At 38.3% G+C, this 27,270-nt stretch overlaps 1 protein-coding gene across 10 annotated transcripts in view; it reads right to left on the bottom strand.

Moving 5' to 3' along the window:
* The window catches only part of NF1 (neurofibromin 1), a 222,318-nt gene extending 195,345 nt beyond the window's left edge, over nucleotides 1-26,973 (bottom strand). For 8 of the 10 annotated variants that reach the window (XM_084862720.1, XM_084862719.1, XM_084862717.1 and 5 more), the window contains exon 1: nucleotides 26,507-26,973. In XM_084862720.1, the coding sequence (XP_084718846.1) occupies nucleotides 26,507-26,566 (60 nt within the window). In that variant the 5' untranslated portion in view covers nucleotides 26,567-26,973. The remainder of the gene's footprint in view (nucleotides 1-26,506) is intronic. The other 2 variants (XM_084862723.1, XM_084862722.1) reach the window with 1 other exon arrangement.
* Nucleotides 26,974-27,270: the final 297 nt, after the last annotated feature.

Raw genomic sequence — 27,270 nt, forward strand, 5'->3', positions numbered from 1 at the left:
ATCACCAAACAATAAAATACTAATCAACACTAAAAAGAAATGAGCCAGCAAGTCAGCAAGCCATGAAAAGACTTAAATGAACCTTAATGCATACTATGTAAAAGAAACCAATTTGGAAAGGCTACACAACAGTACGATATTATATGAAAATATAAAACAGTAAAGAAAAGAAAAAAAACATCAGTGGTTGCCAGGGCTGGGGTGGGATGATAAACAGGAAGAGCACACAAGACTTTTAGAACAGTAAAAATACTCTGGCCCTAGCTGAGGGGCTCAATTGATTGGAGAGTCGTCCCATACACCAAAAGGTTGTGGGTTCGATTCCTGATCAGAGCACATATTTAGGTTGTGGGTTGGATCTCCAGTTTGGACACATACTGGAGGCAACTGATGGACGTTTCACTCTCATGTCGATGTGTCTATTTCTCTCTCCCCCTTCCTTTCTCTCTAAAATCAATAAAACATATCCTCAGATGAGGATTTTTTTAAAAAAAATACTTGACCAAGCCAGTATGGCTCAGTGTTGAACACCAACCTATGGACTAGGAAGTCAATTCCTGTTCAGGATACATGCCCCGATTGCAAACTCAATCCCCAGTGGAGGGCATGCGGGAGGCAGCTGATCAATGATTCTCTCTCATCATTGATGTTTCTAGCTCTATCTCCCTCTCCCTCCCACTCTGAAATCAATAAAAATATTTTTAATAAATATTTTTTTTATTTATATCAAATATTATTATATTATAATAATGGGTATATGTCATAGAATGTACAACAACAAGAGTGAACTTTAAGGTTATGGACTTAGGGGTAATTATGGACTATGGATTTGGGGGTGATTATGATGGGTAATGGATTACGATGTGTAGGTTCATTCTTGGTAAAAAGAAAAAAAAGAGATGTACCAAGAATGAACCTACACATCGTAATGCATTACCCATATATAAATGGAAAAAACAATCAAAAAATAAAGGAACAAGTAAACATTAGGATTGAAAAACAGAATATAACTTCAGTTCCCAGAGATTAAACAAGTCATAAAAAAGTATCATGGTCTACTGGTTTGGCTCAGTGGATAGAGCGTCAGCCTGCAGACTCAAGGGTCTGAGGTTCGATTCTGGTCAAGGGCTTAAGAAAAAAAAAGTATCATGAATAACAAGCTGAAATGGACAGTCTGAGAAAAATGTAATTTATAAAAATTGATTTAAGAAAAAAGAATAAAAATAGTCCCACAATAATTTAAGAAATGAATTCAGTGGTTTAAAATTTCCCCTCAAAGAAAACACTGAACCCAAGTGGTTTTATTGGAGTCCCAACTTTGAACCAATATATAATTCCAATACTATATAAACAATGCAAAGTACATAAAAAGATAAGCTCCCTAATTAATTTTATACAGGTAGAATAATCTTGATATGAAAACCAAGCAAGCATATAATACAAAAAAAAATTACAAATTGACCTTACTGAACATAGATTCAAACACCTAAACAAAAATGCCAGCAAATTTAATCCAGCAATCAATTTTGACAACAGTATGGTCATTACCATAGAGAAAGGGGGGTGGGAAGAGGCAGAGGAGGGTAAAAGGGGGGATAAATGGTGATGGAAAGAGACACACAATCCAACATACAATGATATACTACAGAATTGTACACCTTAAATCTTAAGGTGTATCCCAATGTAACCCCAATAAATTCAATTTAAATAAATTATACATTTCAACCAAGAACAGCCTCAGAAATGGAAGGCTATTTTAATTACTAGAAATCAGAAAATAATGATAAACAGTATAAACAGAAAGAAAAGAAAGAAAACAGTATAAACAGGAAGAAAAAAAAAGAAAGAAAAATTATACAATAACCTCAAAGGAGATAGAATAAGCATTTAATAACACTCAACATCCATTTCAGAATTTTTAAAATTAGCAATCTAGAAGTTAGCTTCCTTACTTTAATACAAATATTTATTTTTTAAAATTACCAATACTATTTGTAATAGCGAAATTTAAAAAAAAAATCTTTCCTTTTAAGAGCAAAAGCAAGACAGAGGTGGCCAACACCATTACTCCTATTCAACAATTGAAAAACCTCAGTTGGTTCACAGAAAATAAGAAAATAGCTATAGAGATTGAAAATTAAGAAATAAAACTGCAACTATTTACAGATGATAGAAGATCAATACAGAAAATCCAAAAGAATCTAGAGATAAGTCATAAAAGTGATGAGTTGCTGGATACAAAGACAAAATACAAAAGATACATTGCTATACCAAACAATCAGAAAATGCAATTTTAAAAAATACCAAGTACAAAGAGCAACAAAAAATTCTAGGAAAAAATCTGACAGTTGACGTGTAACTTATTTATATAATGCTAAAATTATAAAATGTAACTGAAATGAATTTTTAAAAGATAAAATAGAAAGCAATTATTATATTTTTAAACAGGAAGCTTCAATATCAAAATGATGTCAATCAATTCTCCCCAACTGATTCAAAGACTCAATGCAATACTATTCAAAATCTCACCACCATTTTTCAGAAAATCAAAAGCTGATTCTAAAACCAATATGAAAATGCACTGCCATGACTTTTCCTGAAGAAAAGGTTGGGGAATTTACCATACTTGCTACTGACTTGCTACAAGCTATAATAATTAAAATAAATAATCCAGTGGTTTACTGGGACCAGGACAAATAGCAAAATATAGAGCGCAGAAACTAATCCCATGCATATAATTTTCAACTGAGCAAGCACTGCAGATCACAGGGAGAAGAATGGACTACTCAATAAACAGGCTGGAACAATCAGTTACTTGTTATCACATGGAAAAAAATAAAAGTGGATCTTTACACAAAAAAAAGTCCATGTGCATTAGAGACTTCAGTGTAAAACTGAAAGCTTAAAAAAAATCTTTTGGAAAATAACAGGGAAATATTTTAATGACATCAACGGAAGGAAATGACAAACACCAAAACTACACACACACACACACACACACACACACACACACACACAAATACTAAAATTCTGATAATTCAGCAACATTAAAATTAAGAACTTCAATCACAAACATGAGAGTCAAAAATCCAATCAAATGGAAAGGATATTTGCAACACATGCAAAGATCAACAATAAAACATAAACCATATAGAAATTACTATGAATCAATCAGAAAAAGTTAAACAAGCCAAGTAGAAAAATGAGGAAATACATATATAGAGAGAGAAATACACAGATATGTAGATCTATATAGATATTTCACAGAATAACAAACAGTTCATGAATATCTGAAAAGAAGCTGAACCTCATTGGTAGCCAAAAAATTACAGATTCAAATTACAATGATTATAGCTAAAAATTAAAAAGACAGACAACACCAAGCATTGGCAAGGACACAGAGCAACAGAAACATTTATACATTGCTGGTGGGAATGTCAACTGGCATGATCACTTTAAAAAACAAAACAATTTGGCATTACCTAATAAAGCTGAAAAAGCCCATATCCTCCTTCTTCTCCAGGATATATACTCTAAAGTCCTGCACATGCACAAGAGACATGTATAAGAATGTTCATAAGCAGCATTGTTAGTAATAGCAAAAAACTAGAAACAGCCCAACTGCCCATCATTCATAACATGTATAAATAAACTGGTATATTCATATAATGAAATATTCTATAGCAATAAAGTTGAATAAACTACATACAACACCATGGATGACATAAAAAAAAAACAAAGCCTGATGTTTATAAAATAAATCATAAAAATCTTTTCAGTATTACTTCATTATATAAAGATTAAAAACAGGCAAACAAAACAATACATTTTTGTTGTTGTTTGGAGAGAGATACTATAAAGAAAAAAAAAAAGAGAGAAAATTTTAAATATAATTCAGGGTAGTGGTGAGGGAATAATAAGAAAAGGAATGCGATTTGGACCATATAGCGGTTTCCAAGGAATTGGTAATATTTTATTTTTTAAATATATATTTTATTGATTTTTTACAGAGAGAAAGAGAGAGGGATAGAGAGTTAGAAACATCGATGAGGGAGAATCATCCATCGGCTGCCTTCTGCACAACCCCCACTGGAGATGTGCCTGCGACCAAGGTACATGCCCTTGACCTGAATCGAACCTGGGACCTTTCAGTCCGCAGGCAACACCCCATCCACTGAGCCAAACCGGTTTTGACAATATTTTACTTCTTAATCTGAATTGGATTGACAAGTGTTTAAAGATTTTTTTTTAAACTATAAGCTGTACAAACACGTTTTATATATTTTTGTATGTTTAAGTTTTAAAACACATTGTAAGTCACAGATAAAAACTACTACAGAATACATACAAATATATGCTTCCTGACACACTGTTAAAAAATAAGGGGGGGGGGGGGGTAAGATAAGCAAACCCGGAAACTAAGTGTTCTTCTACAGTAGAAATAGATAAACTATCATTTGTACAATGAAGTATTATACATGGAGTTGAACTGAATTAAGTGTGCACGTATAAACAAGGATCAAATCTAAAAATGTGATTTTTTTTAAAAATATATTTTATTGATTTCAGAGAGGAAGGGAGATGAAGAGAGAGAAAGAAACATCAATGATTCACACTGCCTCTTGCACGCCCACACTGCGATCGGGCCGCAACCCAGACGTGCCCTTGGCCGGAATCGAACCTGGGACCTTTCAGTTCACAAGCTGATGCTCTAGCCATTGAGCCAAATTAGGGCAAAATGTGATAGGTTTTAAAAAGCAAGTATAGAGAATATTTACAGTATACTTTTTATATAAAAGGTTAAACTATAATTATTTTATGGACACATACATATATAATAAAAGTATAAAACAGAGCAAAAAGTATAAAACAGGGCAGGACACATGTACGTGTCCATAAAATAAGCACCAGACAGGAGAGAATTGGATCAGGGAAGAGAACAAAGAGAGCTTCAACTATCACTATAATCTTTTGCAAATTAAAAGATTTATAATTTAAAAATATATACCCTCTCCTAAAACATATGAAAATATTCTCCCTCTTTCCCTCCCTCCCTTATACTCTCTTATAGAGAGAGAAAAAGAGCCAAGAAAAACCTTGCCACTTGGTATTTGCCACTCTCAAGCTGATACATTCAATCTTCCAGCTCTTGCTTTTAAAATATACATCAATTTAGCATCTGACAATGCATTAATTTAGGTTGCCAGTGAAAAATATCTCCATAATATTTCAGTTCACACTCAATACAAAGACCCAAAGCTGTTAAACACATCCTGCTACTCCTGACAACCAAAAATCACAAGTTATGATTTTCTAATTAAATAGAAATAAAAATGTATCTACAGAAATTGAACTACACTAAACCTAGCTGGACAAAGATACTTTGATGAAATATTGCATATCGTATCATTCCTCTCACTAATATGAACATAATTACAATGCTTTATTCTTATTTTAAAACTGTGATTTTCCCTAAAATCTTGATCCATGAACTTCAACATTTAATGTTAAAACACACACACACACACACACACACACACACAAAGCCAAATACCTGGATTTCACCAGCCTAATGTATAATAAAAGGTATTCCCTCTATCTTAAGGAAATTTGGTTTGGTCCTGACTTCCAATTATTGACAAATAAGTGAACTCTTTAAGTCTCATGTTTTTTTAATCTTCAAAAGAGATGCAAATTTTGCATTCTATTGAATAAAGACATATTTAAATTTTAAAAAATTTTTAAAAATTAATTTAAGTAAATCCTATTCCAAAAAGACTGTCCAAAATATGCTTAAATGTTGCAGCCTAGCACACCAATTCAGACTTCAGATACACATGCCTAAGCATGAGAAACATAGCATGTTATTTACATAGAGTTTACAATGTTGAATACTGGTTCATTCCCACATATAAAACCCAAAGGAGAAAAAAATAATTAAAAAGTGCCACTTCAAAAATCACTATTGAAATAAAACACAGGAAGTGGGTAAAAAAAATAGATTTTTAAAGTATGTGAACTATTTCGATAATGATACTGATGAACTTTGACTATGGACCATGTATTAAAAAGAATAGTATTGTTCCATATTAAATGCCCTGACTTGAATCATTGTACCCTAGTTAAGTAAGGGAGATCCTTCTTTAATCTTAAGGTACGCTGACATATTTAGGAGTGAAGAAACATGATGCCTACAACTTACTGTCAAAAACCTCCTCCAGGGGGTGGGAGTGGCCAGGGACAGGCCAATGGGGGGAAAGGGAGATAATGTAATACTTCAAACAATAAAGAACTTAAAAAAAAAAAGAAAAAAAAGAAAAAAAAAAACTCCTCCATGTACAAACACATGTGGGGGTAAGGAGAAAGGGATGTAAAGAGAAAGGAATGAAGGGAAAGAGAGAGAGAGAGAACAAATAATAAAACATTGAACAAATTGAGCAAAATATAAATAATTAGTAAATCTGGATAAAGAATATGAGGGGCTGCCCTGGCTGGGTGGCCCAGTTGGTTGAAGCATCATCCTGTACACCAAAAGGTTGCAGGTTCGATTCTCAATTCTCAGCAGGGCACATACCTAGGTTGCAGGTTTGATCCCATTGGGGCGTATATGGAAGGCAATGATTTACTGCTGCTTCTCTCTCTCTCTCTCTCTCTCTCTCTCTCTCTCTCTCTCTCCCCCCTTCGCGCCCCCCCCCCCCTAAAATCAATAAACATATCCTTCAGAGAGGATTTTTTTTTAAAGGCTATGAAGGGCTTTTATACTATTACTAGAGGCCCGGTGCACGAAATTCATGCACTGGGGGAGAGGGGGAGGGACTGGTCCCACAACCCAGCCTGCACCCTCTCCAATCTGGGACCCCTCGAGGGATGTCTGACTGCCCGTGGGATCGGGCCTAAACGGGCAGTCGGACATCCCGCTCACAATCCAGAACTGCTGGCTTCCAATTGCTCCCCTGCCTGCCTTCCTGATTGCCCCCAACTGCTTCTGACTGCCAGCCTGATTACCCCCTAACCACTCCCCTGACACTCCCCTGCCAGCCTGTTTCCCCTCCCCCCCCAACTTCCCTCCTCTGCCGACTGGTCACCTCTAGCTACTCTCCCCTGCAGGCTTGATCGCCTCCAACTGCCCTTCCTTTTAGGCCTGGTCCCTCTCAACTGCCCTCCCTTGCAGGGCTGGTGCCTCCCAACTGCCCTTTCCTGCTGGCCATCTTGTGCTGGCCATCATTTTAGCTAATATTTTAAATCACTTTCAATTGTGAAAATTATTTTTAACACAGTTCTTTAAAAAAAAAAAAATCAAATTTTTAAATCACCCTTTTCTAGTTACGTGAAAAAAAAAAAAAAAAATGCAGTTGGTGTTAAAAATGAAAACAGATATCCAAATAGTAGAATCCAAATAGCCGAAGCTGCATGTCTGCTGTTTACCTCTAGGATTCACATTTTTAAGAACTATTAACAATTAAATATTCTAGCACAATTCACAAATTGTAAATCTTAGTAATTAAAAACTGCAGAAGTCAGCACAATCAGTGAAGATCCCAATGCAGGCTTACCTCCTGCTGAGGCTGAGAAAACAGTTTGTGAATGGCAGAGATCCTATGTGCTAGTTGGAGCATGACATTTAAAACAATCCCCAAACTCATCACAGGGGAGAAAGAGGCTTTCCATGCAACCCAGTTCAAGCACCTGCCACTGTGCTTAGTTTGGAACTCAGCCTGAGCTACTTGGTCATGTACTAATGGCCATTTGTTACAAGAGGCTGAATGAAAGAATTTCATTCATTAAAAAAAGAAAGATACAGCTCAAACTAAACTTGGACTCATCACAAAGAAGATAAAGCCTACAGAAATTTAGCTCTAGGGTTGAGTCCTATAGAGTTCATATTGAGATAACCCACTATTGTCTACTTTTAACCATTTCCTCCCTATGTAAAAATGATTCCTATAGTCAATCAGGAAAAAAAAAAAAAAAAAGCTGATGTTAAAAAAAAATACAGTCTACATAATACATTAATCTTCAACTTATCTGAAAACGAATATGCAAATAGGATTACAGAGGTGGAAATGCTCTTCGGTCCGTAAGTAAGCAACAATTTAAGAACATAAGGAAGTCTGGCTGGTATGGTTCAGTGGTTGAGCAACGACCCATGAAATAGGAGGTCATAGTTCGGTTCCCAGTCAAGGAACATGCCTGGGTTGCAGGCTCCAAGCCCAGTAGTGGGGCTGCAGGAGACAGCCAATCAATAATTCTCTCTCATCACTGATGTTTCTATCTCTCCCTCTCCCTTCCTCTCTCTGAAATCAATAAAAAAATTTTTTTTAATTTTTAAGCCTAAGGTAAAATTAGATATTTGAGCCAATAATCCTCCTTCAATCAAAATTTTTTAAAAACTATTTTCACAGCAAAAGAAGTGTAGGAATAGACTATGGACCTTGGAATTCACTGATCTTACTGCATACCCTGTCACCTGGAGGCAGCTAATTTAATAAAATAATAGAATGGCCTGCTTAAAACTTGGTTACAATGCTACTAGAGACCAAATCCTCAAGTATATCCTTTGAATCAATAACCAGTATGCATTGTTTTCTCCAAAGCTAGAATACATGTGTCTGAGAATCAAGTTATGTATCATAAATAGAAGTGGTTTCTCTTATTATTCCTAAAAAAAACCATTAGCAGAATTTTTGTTTCTAGTGCCCTACAGCTTTGCTATCTGTTGCTTTTGAGGTCTTGGTTCCCAATGAAAGAATGATTTCACCACAATCCATTAAATTAGAAGTTGATACTGTTTCATGATCACTCTACCATTAAATTAAGATTTTAAACCTCAGCACTACTGACATTTTGAACTGGATAATTCTTTGCTATTGGGGGCTATTCTGAGCATTACATGATGCTGCCCTCTACCTAATTAGCATAGCCTCGAAATGAATGTGTGACTGTCACCCAGAGGTGGATACAATGAATATTGGACCTTGGCTCCTCATTTTGGGAAGAGACTAAGGACATCTTCATTTTTACAAAAAAGACTTTCATTTTCTTAGATAAATGTATAGTGTTTGCAGTTTGTACACAAGATCAAATATCTGTAAAACCATGTGTGGCTGCTAAGTAGTCAAAGGGGTGGACTATGCCAACTGCTAAGTTGCTGTCTCTCATCTCCACATCTATCCTTCTGTACTTTGTTTTCTGTGGTGGGGCTACTGTGCAAACTACATTTCTCCTTTGCCAGCAGGCTCCTTGTTATTAAGGATCTGCTGAGGTTACACCAAGGTATTGTAAGACTGGAGAAGGGACAAAAGACAAGATTTTTCCTGTTTGCTTCTTGTTCCCATCAGTGTCACCCACAGCTGAATTTTTCTTTACAATCTAATAACAGAAAGAACCCTTACATGTATTCTAGTTTCTAGAAGTCAAGCAGAGAACTAGACTGTCAAATGTTAGCTGACTTCTGTGATATACAATCAAAATTGTTGTTAAAAACAACAATCCCTGGCTGATTTGGTTTAGTGGATAAGAGCATCAGCCTGCGGACTGAGGGGTCCCAGGTTTGTTTCCAGTCAAGGGCACATGCCTGGGTTGTGGGCTCAATCCCCAGTTGGGGATGTGTAGGAGGCAGCCAATCAGTGATTCTCTCCTCATCATTGATGTCTGTATCTCTCTCTTCCCTTTCCCTTTCTCTCTGAAATCAATAAAAATATAAACAAAACCAAAAACATTATGGCCTCATTAAAAGCAAACAAGATTGATTAGCAAAAATCAATGTATTCTATATATCAGCAATAATCAGAAACTAAAATTAAAAAATAATATCTGTTAAAGTGGTAATCCTCACAAAACTAATCTAGGGTTTAATACAATCCCTCACAAGATAAGCTTTTTTACTAAAATAGAAATAGACAAACTGATTTCAAACTATACATGGATATGCAAAGAATCTACACTAACTAGAAAGGGCAAAGTTGGAGAATTTACAATATCTGGTTTCAGATTTACTATAAAGCTATAATAATAATCAAGGCTATGTGAACTGGCAAAAACAATACAGAATCTCACAAAGTACAAAAATTAACTAAAAATTAGTCATAGACCTAAGTTGTAAAAACTAAAATAAAATTTCTAGAAAAAAACATATGAGAAAAATCCTGTGGTTTTGTGTTAGACAATGGTTTCTTAGATACACTATCAACATTATCTTTTTTAAAAGAAAAACTGATAAAGTGGTCTTCCGCAAAATTAAGAACATCTACTTTCAAAAGACTCTGAGAAGAAAAAAGCTAGAAACTGTGAGAAAATATCTGAAATCACATTTCATAAAAGACTTGTATTCAGCATATATTATAAATTCTCAAAACTTAACAGTAAAAATAAATCAAAAAATGTTATGGCAACGATTTGAATAGATACTTCACCAAAGAAAATATTCAGATGGTAGATAAGCACATGGAAAGATGATCAATATTATTAGTTATTAGGGAAATGCAAATCAAAACCATAATGATATACTACTTCATACCCACTAGGATGGCTATAATTAAAATTTTTTCAAGAAAAATAAGTGTTGGCAAAGATGTGGAGCAACTAGAATGCTCATATACTACCATAAAATGTTGTCACTTGGAAAACCATGATTGCAACTTCTTAAAAAGTTAAAACAGGGAGCCTTTTCAGGGACTTGGGGAGTCTAAGGAGCACAGATCTAAGTTCTTGGCTCCCCTGGAGAAATGAGGATTTGACTCATCCGCAGGATGGGCCCTAAATTACTCCTTATTGTCTAAGACAGCAGGGTCCTGTCCTCAGGAGCTGGAAACTTTTTGTTTCTCCTTCACTTCCCAAAGCCCAAAAGAGAAGTTGCACTGGGCAGGCCATTTGTGGGATTGGGGGAGGGAGGGGTTCCAGAGGAGGGAGGCTAGAATCCTGGTCTTGGCTCTGCCCTGAGTGGCCTTGGACAAAGCCCTTGCCCCAACCCCCACACTCCAGGCACCCTTCTGCCTGTGTCAGCTTCTACTTGGAGTCTGAGCTTTCCCCACCTCTCCCAACTGACCACCTTAGGTCTGTTCTCCCTAAGAGGACCCCTCCAGTCCCCACCCTTCACTGAGCGACTCAGTTCCCCGGGGATCTGGCGTTCATTTTCCCGCCTCCTCCTAGAAATGGAAGGTTACTTTTGTACAAACTCTCCTGTGTCTGAGGCCTCTGATAGCAAGAGGATACATTGGGTCGGCCCCTCACTCTACATTAGGCACTTTATTGGGTTTTAGTGAGAAGAGTTTAACCCCTGCTCTTCCAGAACCTGTAAGGGAAGATTAAAGAGCTTCCTGGAAAGGGCTGTGGAGTGAGAGAGGGTCAGGTAGAGGAGGAGGCCAGCAGCACATTAGGGTAAGGTTTTGGGACCAATGACTATCCCAGGCTTGGTTTTGGAATGATTTGTATAGGAATAAATTCAACTAAGTTCCAATTAAAAATAAAAATAAAAAGTTAAACATACATCCACCATATGACCCGGCCATTCCATTCCTTCGTATTTACACTTCAGAGAAAGTATATATCCACACAGTCATAATCTTCACAACAGTCTTATTTGTAATAGCTAAAAACTTGAAGCAACCCAAATATCTATCAACAGGTAAATGAAAGAAACAAATTGTGATATACAGACTGAGCAAAACAGCTCCTAGGGATGGGATAAATATAGAAATGAATTATGGGAGCTGGAGGAAACGTTTTTTGGGTGGTAAGTTCATTATCTTGATTGTGGTGATGTTATCAAAAACTCATCAAATTGTCCATTTTAAATATTTGCAGTTTATTTATTGCATGACAAGTTTACCTTGATAAAGCTGTAGAAATTCTATTATTCTAGAATAAAAAATAAAATTCCTAAAATGAAGTTCTAATAAAATTCCTAAGAGCAGGGAGGAAAAAGGCAATGTTTTTGTAAAATTATTCTTGTTTGAATAGAAACAAATTGGGTGTACATTTATTCATAGCCAATTGTGTGCTCTTCATTTTTGCCTTTAATTTTACCCTTCCACTTGAAATATTTCCCTTCTGTCTAAAGAACTCCCTTTGGTCATTCTTTTTCAGGCCTGCTCATGATTAACTCTCTCAACTTTTGTCTAAAAACGTCTTTATTTCTGAAGGATATTTCTATTGGAAATAGAATTTTAACATGGCAGTTTTTCCTTTCAACACTTTAAAATGTCTTTCCATTATTTCCTAGTTTCTACCATTGTATTCAAAAGTCAGTCATCAGTTAATATTATTGCTACTTTTAAAATAATGCATCTTTTGTTTCCTTCTGTTGCTTTTCAGAGTTTCTCTTTGTCTCTAGTTTCAAAAGTTCAATTAACATAGCATAAGTGTACTTTTCTTTGTATTTATCCTGCTTAGGCTTTGAATTTGTGGGTTAATGTCTTTCATCAGTTTGGGAAAACATCTTAACACTATTACTTCAAATATTTTCTCCCACACTAATCTCTCTATACTCCTGAGTCTCCAATTATCCATTATTTAACGTTTTGGTGTTCTATATATCTTAGGTTCTCTCGCACCTTTTCCATTCTTTTTTTCTTACTGTGCTGCAAATTGGGTATTTTTTATTGACTTATCTACAAATTATTTAATCTTTACTTCTGTTGTGTATAACCTGCTATTAAATCCACCCAATGTATAATTAATCTCAGATACTGTGTGTTTTTGTTGTTGTAGGTTTGTTGTTTTTAATATCAGGCACTGTACTGAGCCCTAGGAGTAGTGAACAAGATAGACATAATCCTGCTCTCATGAAATGTAAATAGTGTACATTCAATTGACCTATTTTCCCACTTTTTTTTTAGACAATGAAGAACAGTGCAAGAAGTGAAATGAGGTCCTGCTAATTAATATATAAGTAAAAGATCATAAGCAATCAAGGTTGTGTTTTGTATTCCTTTCTATGTGTTTCAATTCTATATAGAAATTCTTCAATTTTTCATCCATTTTATCCATCATTTCATATTTTTCCTTTAGGATATTAAAGTCTTTGTTTGCTAACTTCAATTTATCTGTGGGTCTATTTCTATAGTTTATGTTAATGGTCAGCAAACTGCAGCTCGCAAGCCAATGCGGCTCTTCGGCCCCTTGAGTTTGAGCGTGCAGGTACAGTGCAATAGAAACTTCGTGGCCCATGCCCAGAAGTAGGTTTTCGGCTCTCAAAAGAAATTTCAATCGTTGTACTGTTGGTATTTGGCTCTGTTGACTAATGAGTTTGCCAACCACTGGTTTAAGTCTGTTCTTGATTATGGGTCACAGTTTTTCACTTTTTCAAATTTTTCAGAAAGTGTTCATTGTATTCTAGATATTATACATGAAAGAACTTCAGAAACTCCAGAATATGTCTTCCCAGCAAGAGTTCTCCATTTAGTCTATTAGGCAAAGGGGATGAGAGAGTTTGATCATTTCATTCCACGCAGGAATTGAACTGTGTGGGAGCTATACTGTAGTTTAGACTCAGTTCACCTCTCGTTCATCCTTTTTCTTTAGTCCGTGTCCAAAATCAACAAATGTCAGAAATCTGCTTCTCTCCTAACAAAGGGCTCCTCTATTTCTGAAATTTTAATTCATCTAGTCCTCATTATTTCTACAGTTCTACACTATTTTTTAAAATATGGTCTTAAAAGTTCATCCAGTTTTTTCTATTTGTCATAGTAGTATAGATGTGACCTACAAAATACTACCCAAAACTAAAGTCTCCCTGCATGTCATACAGCAGTGATTCACAAACCAAGCTTTCTATCAAAGCTAGAGGACTGTTGCATGAAATTTGTGCACAAGTAGAGTCCCTAGGTCTGAGTCTCCAATTATACATTATTGGATAATGTATCCTATACATTATCGAACTGATCGGGGCCTTCTGGCTGCCAGCCAGGGCCTCCTTCCCCAGCTGCCAGCCTCTGGCCGGGGTCTCCCTTCCCTGGCTGCTGGCCGGAGCCTAACTTCCCCAGCTGCATCTGGGATCTTCCGTCATGCCACACCACGCCCTGGTGGTCAGCACACATCATATTGAGCGATCAAACTCCCAGTCTCCCAGTCGAACTCCCAGTTGAACTCCTGAGGGGGCACTTTGAATTTTATATATATATACAATATATATATAATCTCCCCTATGAAAAAGAGCAGATAGTGTTATATCCCCTCCCAACCACCCACCACACAAACTCTTCAAAATATTAGGAATCTAAGACTCAGATAGCTGGTCTTGACCAGGTTAACTCATTCCTTTGGGTCTTGTTTTTGTTTTGTTTTGTTGTTGTTTTTGGGGGGGGTTGTTTTTTTGTGGGTTCTCCCCCCCCCCCCCAGAAAATTAGGACTCAAACTCAAGTCTTCTGATTCCTAATTGAGTATTGTTTTCATATCACACAGCTCTTAAAGTCAGCATGAGTTAAGAATAAGTCATGCTGTGGATGGACTAGAGGGCATTTTGCTAAGTGTTAAATAAGTTAGAAAGAGAAAGACAAATACTCTATGATTTCACTTATATGTGGAATCTAATGAACAAAATAGAAACAAACTCATAGATTCAGAGAACAGACTAACAGTTGTCAGAAGGCGAGGAAGAAGGGTTTGGGATGCTAGGTGAAAAAGGTGAATTAGGCAGTACAAACTGGTAATTACAGAATAATCACAGAGATGTAGCATAGGGAATATAGTCAACTATATTGTTGTAACTATACTAGAGGTCTAAGGAGCCCTAGCTGGTTTGGTTCAGTAATAGTGTCATCCTGCAGACTGAAGGGTCCCAGGTTTGATTCCAATCAGGGCACAGCCTGGGTTGCAGCCTCGATCCCCAGTAGGAGTGTGCAATGATTCTCTCTCATCATTGATGTTTCTCTCTCTCTCTCTTCTTTCCCTTCCTCTCTGAAATCAATAAAAGTATATATTTTAAAATTTTTTAAGAAAATGGATAGGAAAAAAGTCATGCTGAAATGAAATGATAACTGGAACTGCTTCACAATAATGAAGAGGTGCTGGGCAGAAAATGGATAGGAGTACAGATGAAATAAAGCTGAGTAGAAGCTGGGTAATATGTATAATACATGGGGATTCATTTACAATCAACTCTCCACTTTTGCATACATTTGAATTTTTTTATAATAAAGCGTTAAAAAAGCACACATACACTAATTAATATTATTTGATTAGTTTATTGTACTGGTAATCAAATGAACACCAAAAATACAGTGCACTTGAAGCTCAGCTTTTTTTTTTTTTTTTTAATATATTTTATTGATTTCAGAGAGGAAGGGAGAGGGAGAGAGATAGAAACATCCATGATGAGAGAGAATCATTGATCGGCCACTTCTTGCACATTCCACGCTGGAGACTGAGCCCGAGCCCACAACCCAAGCATGTGCCCTTGACTGTAATCAAACCTGGGACCTTTCGGTTCATAGGCTGACGCTCTATCCACTGAGCCAAATCAACTAGGGCAAGCTCAGCATTTTTAAGCCTTTTATCCAAGTGTCACATAACACCCTCATATCGAAAATATTGAGAGAAAAAATGAAAAAACAAAAAACAAAAAACAGTATGCCTGAGTACTGACCACCATTGCACCAAGAGGCAAACAACCAAAATGGTGAGTTGTCTTGAAATTATGTGCTATAAGAAATGGTCGAATGTATAACATTTTCCAGGGGCACGGGGGGAGACAACCTATGCAGTAACTTAAGATTTGTCTTCAATTTAAAAAAAAAATAGTTTTATTGATGTTTAGAGAGAAAAAGAGAGGGAGAAAGAGAAACATCGATGTGAGAGCACAACATCGATCAAGTGCCTCCTACAAGCACCCACCAGGGATGAAGTCTTCAACCCAGGCATGCGTACTGAGCAGGAAATGAACAGCACCCCTTGGTCCACGGGATGATGCTCAGCCACACTGGTGAAGGCTGTCTTCAAACATTTTTAGAGTAAAATGACAAACTTATTCTGAACAGTTATAGAGGACAGAATTAGGAACAATGAATAAGAGACTCAAGGAGGCCAAATCCCACTTTTCCACTCTTCCTCCTCTTCCTTAAGGATCATGACTCATGTGATGCTACTAACTAACAAACCTTGTCATAGTCACCTACCAGCTTTCTAGCTATTTCCCCCCATCATCTGAATAATGTCTCTTGGCTCAGTTTCTCCTCTACCTCACCACCTACCACTATTGTTGCCTGATAAAATACATAAATCCATGAGTAATTTTTTTAGTGTAAGATATCCCATGCAATATTTGGGAAATATTTACACTAAATATTTATTCATTGTTTATCTAAAATTCACATTTAACAGGGCATCCTATATTTCTATTTGCTAAACCTAGCAACCATAATCTAGGTGATTTTAATGTCAATGTGTTTAATGTCAGAGTTTAATTTAAACTCTGATCCTCAACCTTCCTTGATCTCCTCAATTCTAGTGACTATGACCATAATGAAAATATGGTCTCCAAATTCAGATGTGTCTTTAACACTGCTCAATACTGCTAAGTGTCCTTAAATGGCCCACTCTCTCTGATTTACTCCAACAGCTATTATAAATCAAACCCCTTCTTTCTTGCCCTAGCTGGTTGGGCTCAGTGGATAGAGTTTCAGCCTGTGGAAGAGTCCCGGGTTCGACTCCAGTCAAGGGCACATGCCCAGGTTGCAGGCTTGATCTCCACTAGGGAGCATGCAGGAGGCAGCTGATCAACGATTCTCTCTCATCATTGAGGTTTCTATCTACTTCTTTCTCTCCCTCTCGGAAATCAATAAAAATCTATAATAAAAACGTAATATGCTAATTAGACCAGGTGTCCTTCTGGACAAAGCCAAGGCTGCAAGGGAAGCCTGGGTCCCAGGTGCCAGAGGGAAGCCAGTGCTTGTAGCTGGGCGGGGGGGCCTACTCTTGCACAAATTTTGTGCATCGGGCCTCTTGTATGTTAATAAATAAATATATGTAAATAAAATAAAACAAAAATATATTCATTATAAGACTAATAAAGGTTTTGGACTATCTGATATTTCTCCTGTTTTATAAATTTTTTTATCTATAAAAATTTTTTATCTAAAAAACTTTTTTCCATTTTTTTATTAAGGTATTATTATATGTCTACATATCTTACCATTGCCTCTCTCCCACTCCCATACATGCCCTCACCGCCCAGTGTCTTGCGTCCATTGGTTATGCTCATATGCATGCATACAAGTCCTTCGGTTGATCTCTTATCTCCCCCACTTCTCCCTAACCTTCCCGCTGAAATCAAAATGTAAGAGATTTATTTAACATTTCAAAGGTACTTTCTCAGGTTAGTAACCAGAGCACAGATCTTCATTAATCTCTGAAGCCAAAAGTTAACCAAAACAAAGTCTATCTCTTCCATTCCCAACTGAAAATTCAGTTATTAAAAGCCAAAAATTAAAACATAACAGGAAATACAAAAATGCTTCTTTTTCCCCCTCTCAGTCCAAAAGAAAGGAGACCTGCCTGGAGCATGAAGACAAAACATTTCCCAGGCCTGATGTGGAACAGAAGTAAATGTACTGGGAAAGACAGGAGCGTAGGGGCGATATTCCAAAATTCTAGATGAATGATTTGGAAGGAAGAGAAAAACAAACGCCCAGGAATCCAACAGGACAAGGTACTGAGTACTACCAAAACTTTAAAAGTTGCCTCAAGGTTAATCCAATCCTAAATGGAATGTTCTCAGAGTATAAAAACCAATTTTACAACAGTGGACTCTGAAATGCCAAGATAAAATAATGAAATACATACAAAATCTCATATTTATAATTGTACATTCCTACTGGTGTTCTCAGGATTTTATTGTCTCACCTTCAGGATTGAACTCTCCTCACCTAAAATTCTGCAATGAGCATAATGTAATGTTATAAAATTAAATAAAGGGGGAACAATGTTACAACTTCCTCTAACAATCTGAGAAACTTTGATAAGGTGAAAAGAACGATAAATAATAAAATCAAAGATATAATGTTCAAAACTCATTTCTATGTCTAACACATGACCAATCAAAAAAGATTTCCAGATACTCTCAACTCATCTTTAAGTAAAGATTCAAAAATATATTCCTCAATTTACATATTTATACTGTCAGAAAATTTAGATTTCTTTGTAAAGCTCTATTAAAAAGTTACTGCTCGCTGAAACCGGTTTGGCTCAGTGGATAGAGCGTCGGCCTGGGGACTGTAAGGTCCCAGGTTCGATTCCGGTCAAGGGCATGTACCTTGGTTGCGGGCACATCCCTAGTAGGGGGTGTGCAAGAGGCAGCTGATCGGTGATTCTCTCTCATCGATGCTTTTAACTCTCTATCCCTCTCTCTTCCTCTGTGTAAAAAAATCAATAAAATATATATATTTTTTAAAAGTTACTGCTCTAAGGATTGACAGCCACATTCTAGTTTAAACTCAATTATTTAAATGTTATATGATTGTAAACAAATTATTTTGCCTCTCTAGTTTTTTCTCATGTAGAGTAGAAATAATAACAATCAATAGAAAAAATACTGCACAGAATGATAATCATGGCAATAATTTTTTTAAAATATATTTTATTGATTTTTTTACAGGGAGGAAGGGAGAGAAATAGAGTTAGAAACATCGATGAAAGAGTCATCGATCAGCTACCTCTTGCACGCCCCCTACTGGGGATGTGTCCGCAACCAAGGTACATGCCCTTGACTGAAATCAACCCCGGACCCTTCAGTCTGCAGGCCGATGCTCTATCCACTTAGCCAAACCGGTTTCGGCGGCAATAATTTTTTATGACTAATTTGACAGTTTCCTTTCATGTAAAAGATTCGTACATAAGACACTAAATAAGCCCATGATGTGAGTAGGGCAGGAATTACCCCCATTTACAGGTGAAAACATAGAAAACTGAAGTTCAGAAAGGTTAACTGACTTGTCCAAGACCACACTGAATGGTGCACAGTCAAAAGCTCTTACTATCCAGTATACTGCCATCACAAACATAGGTGGTAAAAGCTATTCTGTTGCCAAGACCGGTTTGGCTCAGTGGATAGAGCATCGGCCTGTGGACTGAAAGGTTGCAGGTTCAATTCCAGTCAAGGGCATGTACCTTGGTTGCAGACACATCCCCAGTAGGGGTGGTGCAGGAGGCAGCTGATCGATGATTCCCTCTCTTCGATGTTTCTAACTCTCTATCCCTCTCTCTTCCTCTCTGTAAAAAATCAATAAAAAATATATATATATATATTTTTTAAAAGAGCTATTCTGTCATGCCCTCACTTAGGACTGTTATGAGCCAAATTACCCACAAGGTCATTATCTGGGCATAAAACTATGATTAATAATAAGCTAAATAAAAGTCCTTTAGGTAAATTTCTAAAAGTTCCTCTATGCATTAAATTAACTTCATGTCTCTTGCACTAAGTACAGCAGCCTGCTGGGGGATGTGAAGTAGAGGGAGGGGAGGTTCTCTGAGATTCAATGGGGTAACACACTCAAAGCTATAAAATATAAGTGAGGGCAAGCCACAGCTTATAGGCTGTAGTGACAACACTAAGCCAAACCCAAAAGACTGCCAAGCTGTGGTTTAAAGAAAATATGCAATCTGGAAGTTTGCACCTCAAGTTACTGCTACTGCAAAGTAATTAGTACCGTTTATAGTAAGAATATGTAAAATTTTAGAGGATAATTCCAATTCTTCATTATAATTGGATGAGATTCCATATTAGCATGGGGTTTTCTTGTCTCAACAGAAAGTTCAAGGCTCAAAAGCCACACTCAGAGAACCAAAGAACATAACTATGTATCACAGGCATATAATACTTGAAGTGGTCGAATATGTATTCACCTAAAGAAACTTTAATGACTGCACTATCAATTTCAGTTATTTATATTCCACAACTTGAGAGTGCTCTGTTTATTGAAGGTTCTAACATAAAGTATGACAGAGTAATGTACGAGTTACTGAAACCTTAAACTTAGTTAACAGTCACTACAATATAAAACATTTTAACTCTTCTATTCTTCAAGGTCAAAATAAACTTTGTCTCATCTTCTTCTCTCCACCCCCAAGAAAATGGGGTATTCTTAAAGATGTCAGATGAAATAGCCAATGCTTTTATAAATACAAGTCAATTATCTGCAAAGACCTTACGATGCCCATGTTCTACTTCAATATTGATTCTAAGCCTTTTAACAGTTTAAGCTGACCACCAACCTCCCCTTCTACGTCTTCTATACAATGCTTTCCTCCTAAACTTCCTTTAAAAAAAATTAGCCTTCCTATACCTCTTGTCCCTTGTCTTATACACACACAGATTCACACAGAATCCCCAATGAAGAACAGATTGAGGCCTAAAAACACATGTGCAAAACACATTTTTAATAAATACACTGCTCACTCTTAAAAGCACGTTGTTATAATGCAACAATAGAGTCTATATAGAACCTCATAACACCAAATTTGAAAGGCTAAAACAAAAAGCCCCATAGCAATCTGAGAAAAGAACAAAGATGCCAAAATAAGGCATGATTACTTATTATATCACTAACCTTTTCTGTAAGGACAAAATTATCATGCTAAACACAATAATAATAATAACAATAATGTAGATTTTAGAATCTAACTTCTTACTGGTCAAAAAGTCAAATAAAAAGTATAGGCATATTTAAAATTTAATGTAACAACTGCTGACCCAATTCACAGAACACCTTAAGATAATTTCTATTACATTTCCTAAGCTTAAAGACCCATATTATATAATATACATGTCACAAATTAAATGAAAACAGATAAGATTATGGATGTCCACAATATGTTACATAAGGATCTGTTACCATGATATGTTACCCAAGTATGTCAGTGAATGCTAAAGTATATATCAGCCAAGGTACATAGGAGGGGAATATCCAGAGATAGTCTCTTATTTAGTAATTTAAAATTTTTCGAAGTATTTCACCTTCATTATCCTATCAGACCACTGTAAAAAAATATCCTTATATAGAGACTTATCAAAAAAAATAAGTGACAAATTTAAGATCTCAAAGATAACCAGACTGAAACTTTATTCAAAAAATGTTAGATCTGGGGGAGGATATATAAATATGTGTAAGTTCCTCCTTTGAATTAAAATACCACTTAACTTATAAGACTTAGGCCATTATAAAAACTAAATTAAAATCTGGTTATTTAATAAATATAACAAAGCCAAAATTACTTATTTTAGCCAGTCTACCTTTCAACCAGGAATCGTATAAAAAGCACTCCATCAATGAATGACTCACTGTATGCTCGTAAGTGTGCTGTGGACTGGAGAGTCTATAAGAGTTCTAATAGAAGCTTCTTGCTTTTCAGAAAGTTTATACTCTATTTGATAAAAAGATAAGAGAAAAGAAAACAATGCTAAACTGTGTTCAACCAACCCTCCTGAGGGAAGAAACCTTACCGGGTGGTTCTGCAGAACCCAGGTGACAAGCACACCAAGAAGTGAGATTGCAGTGAGTTTAGTGCAGGAAGACTTCTTGGGGAAAAATGAAGTTTGAACTGCCCACTGAAGGAAAGGCAGGAAATAGAAAATCACAAAGGAGGAATGAAAGCATTGAGGGGTCAGCACAAAAGAAGGCTGAGACACAGAGATAAGCAGAAGAGACTGAGCCAGCCTGCCTGGAACACAGGTGCATGCTGAAGCATACTGAGAAATAGCTTGGTAAATTAAGTGGGGTCAGCTCCCAACAGACTGATGTGGCTCAGGGAGATGCTGTTAAAATATTAAAAATCATTGAATATTTAAACTAGAAAGAAAACCTTAGAGATTTTTCTAGACAATTCTTTTCCAACAGATGAGGACATCTAGGATCCAGAGACTTGGGACAGAGACAAGGAAAAAGCAGAGCACAACTCACACTCCTGTTTAGAAACCCCCGTTCAATGATAGGCAACATACTATGACAGAGAAAAGACATCTGCCCAAGAATCAAAGAGAACATCGATATATGAAGATCTGCAAGCCACATACAAGACAGTATTGTCTTGGGAATTAGGGGAAATTGGTTTCCAGGCGTAATGGAACACCACAGTGGCAGTACAATTCAGCAAAAACCACTGTATGCCAGAAGGAATCACTTTCATGAAAACAAGCAATCCAGAAGAAAAGCAGAGGGAGAAACTAATTTTCAGAGAGTTATAAAGGAAATGAGCAGATAAACAGTAGAGGCAGCAGGTATCTGGCAACAAAAGGAAGGAAAAGATTGAGCCAGAGAAAGTTATAGGACCAACCAAATGTTTAATTAAGAGAAAAGAAATCTTAGTAAGTTTGAAGGTGAAGAGAAAGAAGATCACAGAGAAAGACTGAATTAGATGCTAGATAAAGGGACTGGGGAACAAGGGTGCACAGAGTACTAATTGAGGACCAGTTGGAAGAAATTTTTTTTTAAAAGATGAGTTCCAAAATAAAGAGTAAGCATTTTTTCTTACTCACTATATAATACCCTTTGCCAAAAGAGTATTCATTTTCAACTACTTTATGAGGCCTTATATAAATGGCAGACCAAGCTTTAAGAACAAGACTAGGACTTGTTTTTTAATCCAAAACTGCTTCAAAGTTTTACAAATCTATCTATTTGGCCAATTAACATGTGCCTTGTAACTTCAAAGACATTTGCCAATCATTTTATACTGTGAATTTTATACCATATATTCAAAGAATATTCCGAATAGCATTCAATTTACAACTACTAATATGCTATTATAACAAAAAAAACCCACAGAGTTTACTCTCTAATATGTTATGTTTTGGAGGTTTTTTATATACTGTTTTTACTTGATGAGATATAGAAAATATAAGTGCTTAGAAGAACATTTATAACACATCATTCGGAGGTACCTTTTTAATTTCTTAAAAACAAAACCAAACCTTCATATAACGTGTTTTCCTTTGCTCCCTTTCAGAATCAAAGCTCCACAGAGACTGGTGAGGCATCTAAGGAAGTTCTAATTGTTAAGAACCCAAGCTAATGAGCCACAATTTAAAAATACATACCTAAAATTTGCCTATTTTAACTTAGAAACTTACTGTTGAATACCTTAAAGCCAGGTTAAGGATAAAACTGATACATTCAGCTTTCTGGCTGTCCACCTTAGCAACTGCGATTTCCCTAATCAAGGAGGTAATCACTTTTAAAAATAGTTAAGAATGGTTCAACTTAGACCATAAATATTAGGTGTAGGTGCATTCCCGGGAGGTTACAGGAATTTTATTTTATACACCTGGAAACAAGGACTTGAACTCAAAATGTCAAGATGAGACACTACCACTTCTTTTAACCAAGGTGCTGAGCAATGCCCACCAGAATACAGCCTTGCCAGTGTGGCTCAGTGGTTGAGCATCAACCTATGAGCCAGGATGTCATAGTTTGAGTCCCAGTCAGGGACATGCAGTCCCTGGTTGTGGCTCGATCCCCAGTAAGGGACATGCAGGAGACAGCTGATCAATGATTCTCTCATCATTAATGTGTGTGTGGGTCTCTCTCCCTCTCTCCCTCTCTGAAATCAACATAAATATGTTTTAAATAATACAATAATACAGTAACTAGGAATACATTTCTGCTTTAATCACCACCAAGTATTTCAAGGCCAACCAAAACACCAATTCAAGCATAAACAGAGTTGCCATCTTTAGACTTGCACATACTCATTAGCTCAGTATATACTGTGTCTTCAGCTACGATAAAAGGAAGCAATTTGACTCCTTCTGAACCCAACAAAACAAAGTCTATACAAAAGATCCAAAATGTAAAACTTTTAGAAATCTTGAAACATTTAAGACTCTTACACAAATAATCCTCACTATATGCAGCGGAGCTTTTTCCTTCCCTCAGTAAAAATGTAAACTCTTGCCAGATTGGCACGACTCAATGGTTAAGCGTTGACCTATGAACCAGGAGGTCACAGTCTGATTCCAGTCAGGGCACATGCCTGGGTTGGGGGCTCAATCCCCAGTGTGGGGTATACAGGAGGCAGGAGATCAATGATTCTCTCTCATCATTGATGTTTCTGTCTCTCCCTCTTTCTTCTCTGAAATATAAAAATAAAAAATTAGTAATATATTTAAATGTAAACTCTACTATAAACTATACTTAATGCATTTTTTTAATCCTATGGGATAATTAGAAAAAATATCACTGATTGTCCACATTCAATACTTTTCATATTGAGGCTCTTGTTATCAAGGTCTGCTACCTGACCTTGGAAAGTCAGTCATTTAACCTGTCTCTGCCTGAGTTTTCTCACCTTCTCAACTCAAGGTAAACTCCCAATTTGAATTAAATATTACTTCTATAATTAATGTATGCATGTACCTTATAGTAAATACTGAAAACCCTTATACTTTTGCATCTCAAAGTGAATGGGCTTTATCCTTGTAAGAGAAAAATATGAGAAATAAAGTTGTCCTATGTATCTTTCTCTTAATTACAACATAAGGAATATATAAAAAATGCTTCTGTTTAAAACTATGCCCTGAATTTTTAACAGATGGTGGTGAGTTTGATTCCACAATATTCACAACAAAGCAAACAGCAAAGCCTAAGGTCTTTCAGCACTGGGGACAAAAAGAAGAAAACATTTTCTTGCATTACTGACCAATAACTGAAAATCATTCCTCTTCTGAAACTTAGAAAACTCTATTTTTCTTATGTGACATATAAGACTAGAGATCAACAGGTAAGAAGTAAAGAAATAAAAGTTTGCAAATTGAAGACAAAACTTAATTAAAAAAGAATTAGGAACTGTGGTATGAATCCTTCAAATCCCAAAATCCAGATTCTGCTGCGTACAAGGTTCAGCTTCGGGGTTCTTCTATGTGCCTTTCAAAAAATTACAGAGAAAGTCTTTTCTATCAAGTTTTAAATCTAATGCTCTGTCAATAATAGCCAATAGATGCGGTAACATTTTGCTTCCTCAAAGAGATTAGTAGTGCAGTTGGTTTAGATGCTTTTTGGTCTGGAAGCAAAGGGATGGCTGAAACAATTCCTTCAAGTCTCTGACAGCTTTGTAATTCTAGTTTATCTATGTGGTTTCTTCTCAAAATCTCTTCTCAATTCCTCTGCCTATTCCCAAGCATCTTTTAGGTAGGTCAGAAACTCTATGAGTCCTGCAACGAAATGTTTACGGATCAAATAAAAGTGGAACCCACCATTCATTCAGCTCCCATCATCAGTTTTACGACAAAATAAGACTGACTCGATCTTAAACAGTTCCCTCATCACGGAAAGCCCGCGGTAGAACTGCAGCAGCAAAAAAAAATGCATCCCTTTAAACTATCCCCAACTACCTACAGCAGCACCAAGTTCAACTAATCCCCATTGACAAAAGGCGACGTGTGCATTCATTCTGATCAGCCCTAGGGGTTGACTGTGTGAAGCTCGGAAATTAAAAGGCACCTCCCTAAGCTATGAAAAAAAAAATTTTTTTTCCATCCCACATATTCTCAATGAAAGTGCTCTTGTCAACCAAGAAGTGAGAGTTAAAAACAACAACAAAACACTGGCAGAATGACGGGCTCTCGGAGCACAGCCCAGCTGTCTCTGCTCTCCTGTTGTCAGTGGCTCGGCGGCCGTTTCCCCACTTTCCTTCCACCCTTCTCCCCTCACTCCCCAAGAAGCTCACGCAAGAACAAGCAATATTCACACCCTCAGACCGCTGGCAGAAAATCAAGGGAGAGACTGCAATTACCAAGGAAGGAAAAACAGGGGGAAAAACATTTCAGAAGCAGGAGGGGTCAAGAACCATGATTTACACTGCCAACAGCAATGTTAAAAAAAAAAAAAAAAAAAAAAAAAAAGCCAGTCTTGTCTCAAGAGAATATGGGGGGACGCCCGTGCGGGCATCAAAAACCATGCCCTGTGTGTGCGCCGGGAGCTCCAGGGGCAGAAAGTAAGGAGACCTGTGCTCTCCCTGCTCCCTTCCACTCTTCCCCCTCCAAGAGAGGAAGCTGAAGGAACTGGGGGAGGGGTGGGTGTTATCGTCCTCCCAGAGGGGGTACACACGCCGGGCCTCGGGGTGCCTTCCGATGCTCACCCCCCAGTGAGGAGGTCCCCTGAGGGGAGAGGAAACCCCTCAATGTGACCCACCTCCGTTCAAAGAAGAAAAAAAAATAAAAAAATACAAAAGTAAGGGGGGAAATGATTAAATCCAGATGGAGAGTCCCAGAAAGCGCCCCCAGGTCGCTCATCCTCACTTGGCGAGCGGATGGGCTGGGATCCTAGGGATGGAGGAGGGTCCGAGGGGAGGTCAGCGGAGAGGCCCACTCCCCGGCTCCGGAGGAGAGGGAGCCCGAGCTCCCGGCGGCGCCCTCCGTCCCCGCACTTCCCCCTCGGCCACCCCACGGATCCCCCTTCCTTGCCTCCGGAGCCCCGGGTGGCCGCGGGGGAGGCGGCGGCTCCTTCCTCTCCCAGCTCCCCGCCCGCCCGGCCCCCACCCCCACCCGGCGCCCCCTCCCGCCGCCGCGGCCCGTTACCTGCTCGTCGAAGCGGTTGACCACGGCCTGGACCCATTCCACCGGCCTGTGCGCGGCCATGTCCTCCCCGCGGCCGGGGGGCGGCGGAGGGACGGGGCGGCCGGCGCCCAGGCCCGGGAGGAGGGCGGGGAGCGGCGGGGGCTGAGGGGAGGGGAGCGGCGAGGACAGGGGCTGAGGAGTGCGGGCTCCGAGCGTTCCCACGGGGGTGGGGATGGGGGCCCCGCGCCGAGCCGGGAGGGGGAGAGGGGAAGGGGGCGTCGGCGAAGAGGCCGGGGGGAGGGGGGCGGGGGAGGGGGGCCCGGGGAGGGGAGGGGGCCTCCTGGTCGCTCGCCCCACTAGCGCCGTCTCCCCACAGCCATCACAGCCCGAGACGCCGCCATGACACCCCACCGGAAGTGGGATCCTTTCCACGGTCGGGGAGAGGGAGCAGCGGCGGCGGCGGCGAGCTCGAGATTGAGCGCGGCTGGGAAAGGGGAGGGGGAAGCGGGGCGGGGGGAGGGGGCGGGGCGGGAGGGGGCCTGCGCGCATGCGCCCGCGCCGCCGGCCCGTTTCATTAATGAAAAAGCGAGTCCTCCTGGCGGTGACGTCACCGGACTCCTCCCGGCCCCGGAGGCGCGCGGCCCCGACCGCCGCCGGGCTCACCTCCACGCTGGCCCCGGGTTCAGCCGGAGAAAGTCTGAGCTGACCCGGGCGCATCCGCTTCCTGTCCCCAAGGCCACACCGGGCTCCCCCTCCCCCGCCGGCCTCCGGGTTTGGATCGCTCC

The sequence above is a fragment of the Pipistrellus hanaki genome, assembly GCF_964339955.1.
Source record: "Pipistrellus hanaki genome assembly, chromosome: 16".
NCBI lineage: Eukaryota > Metazoa > Chordata > Mammalia > Chiroptera > Vespertilionidae > Pipistrellus > Pipistrellus hanaki.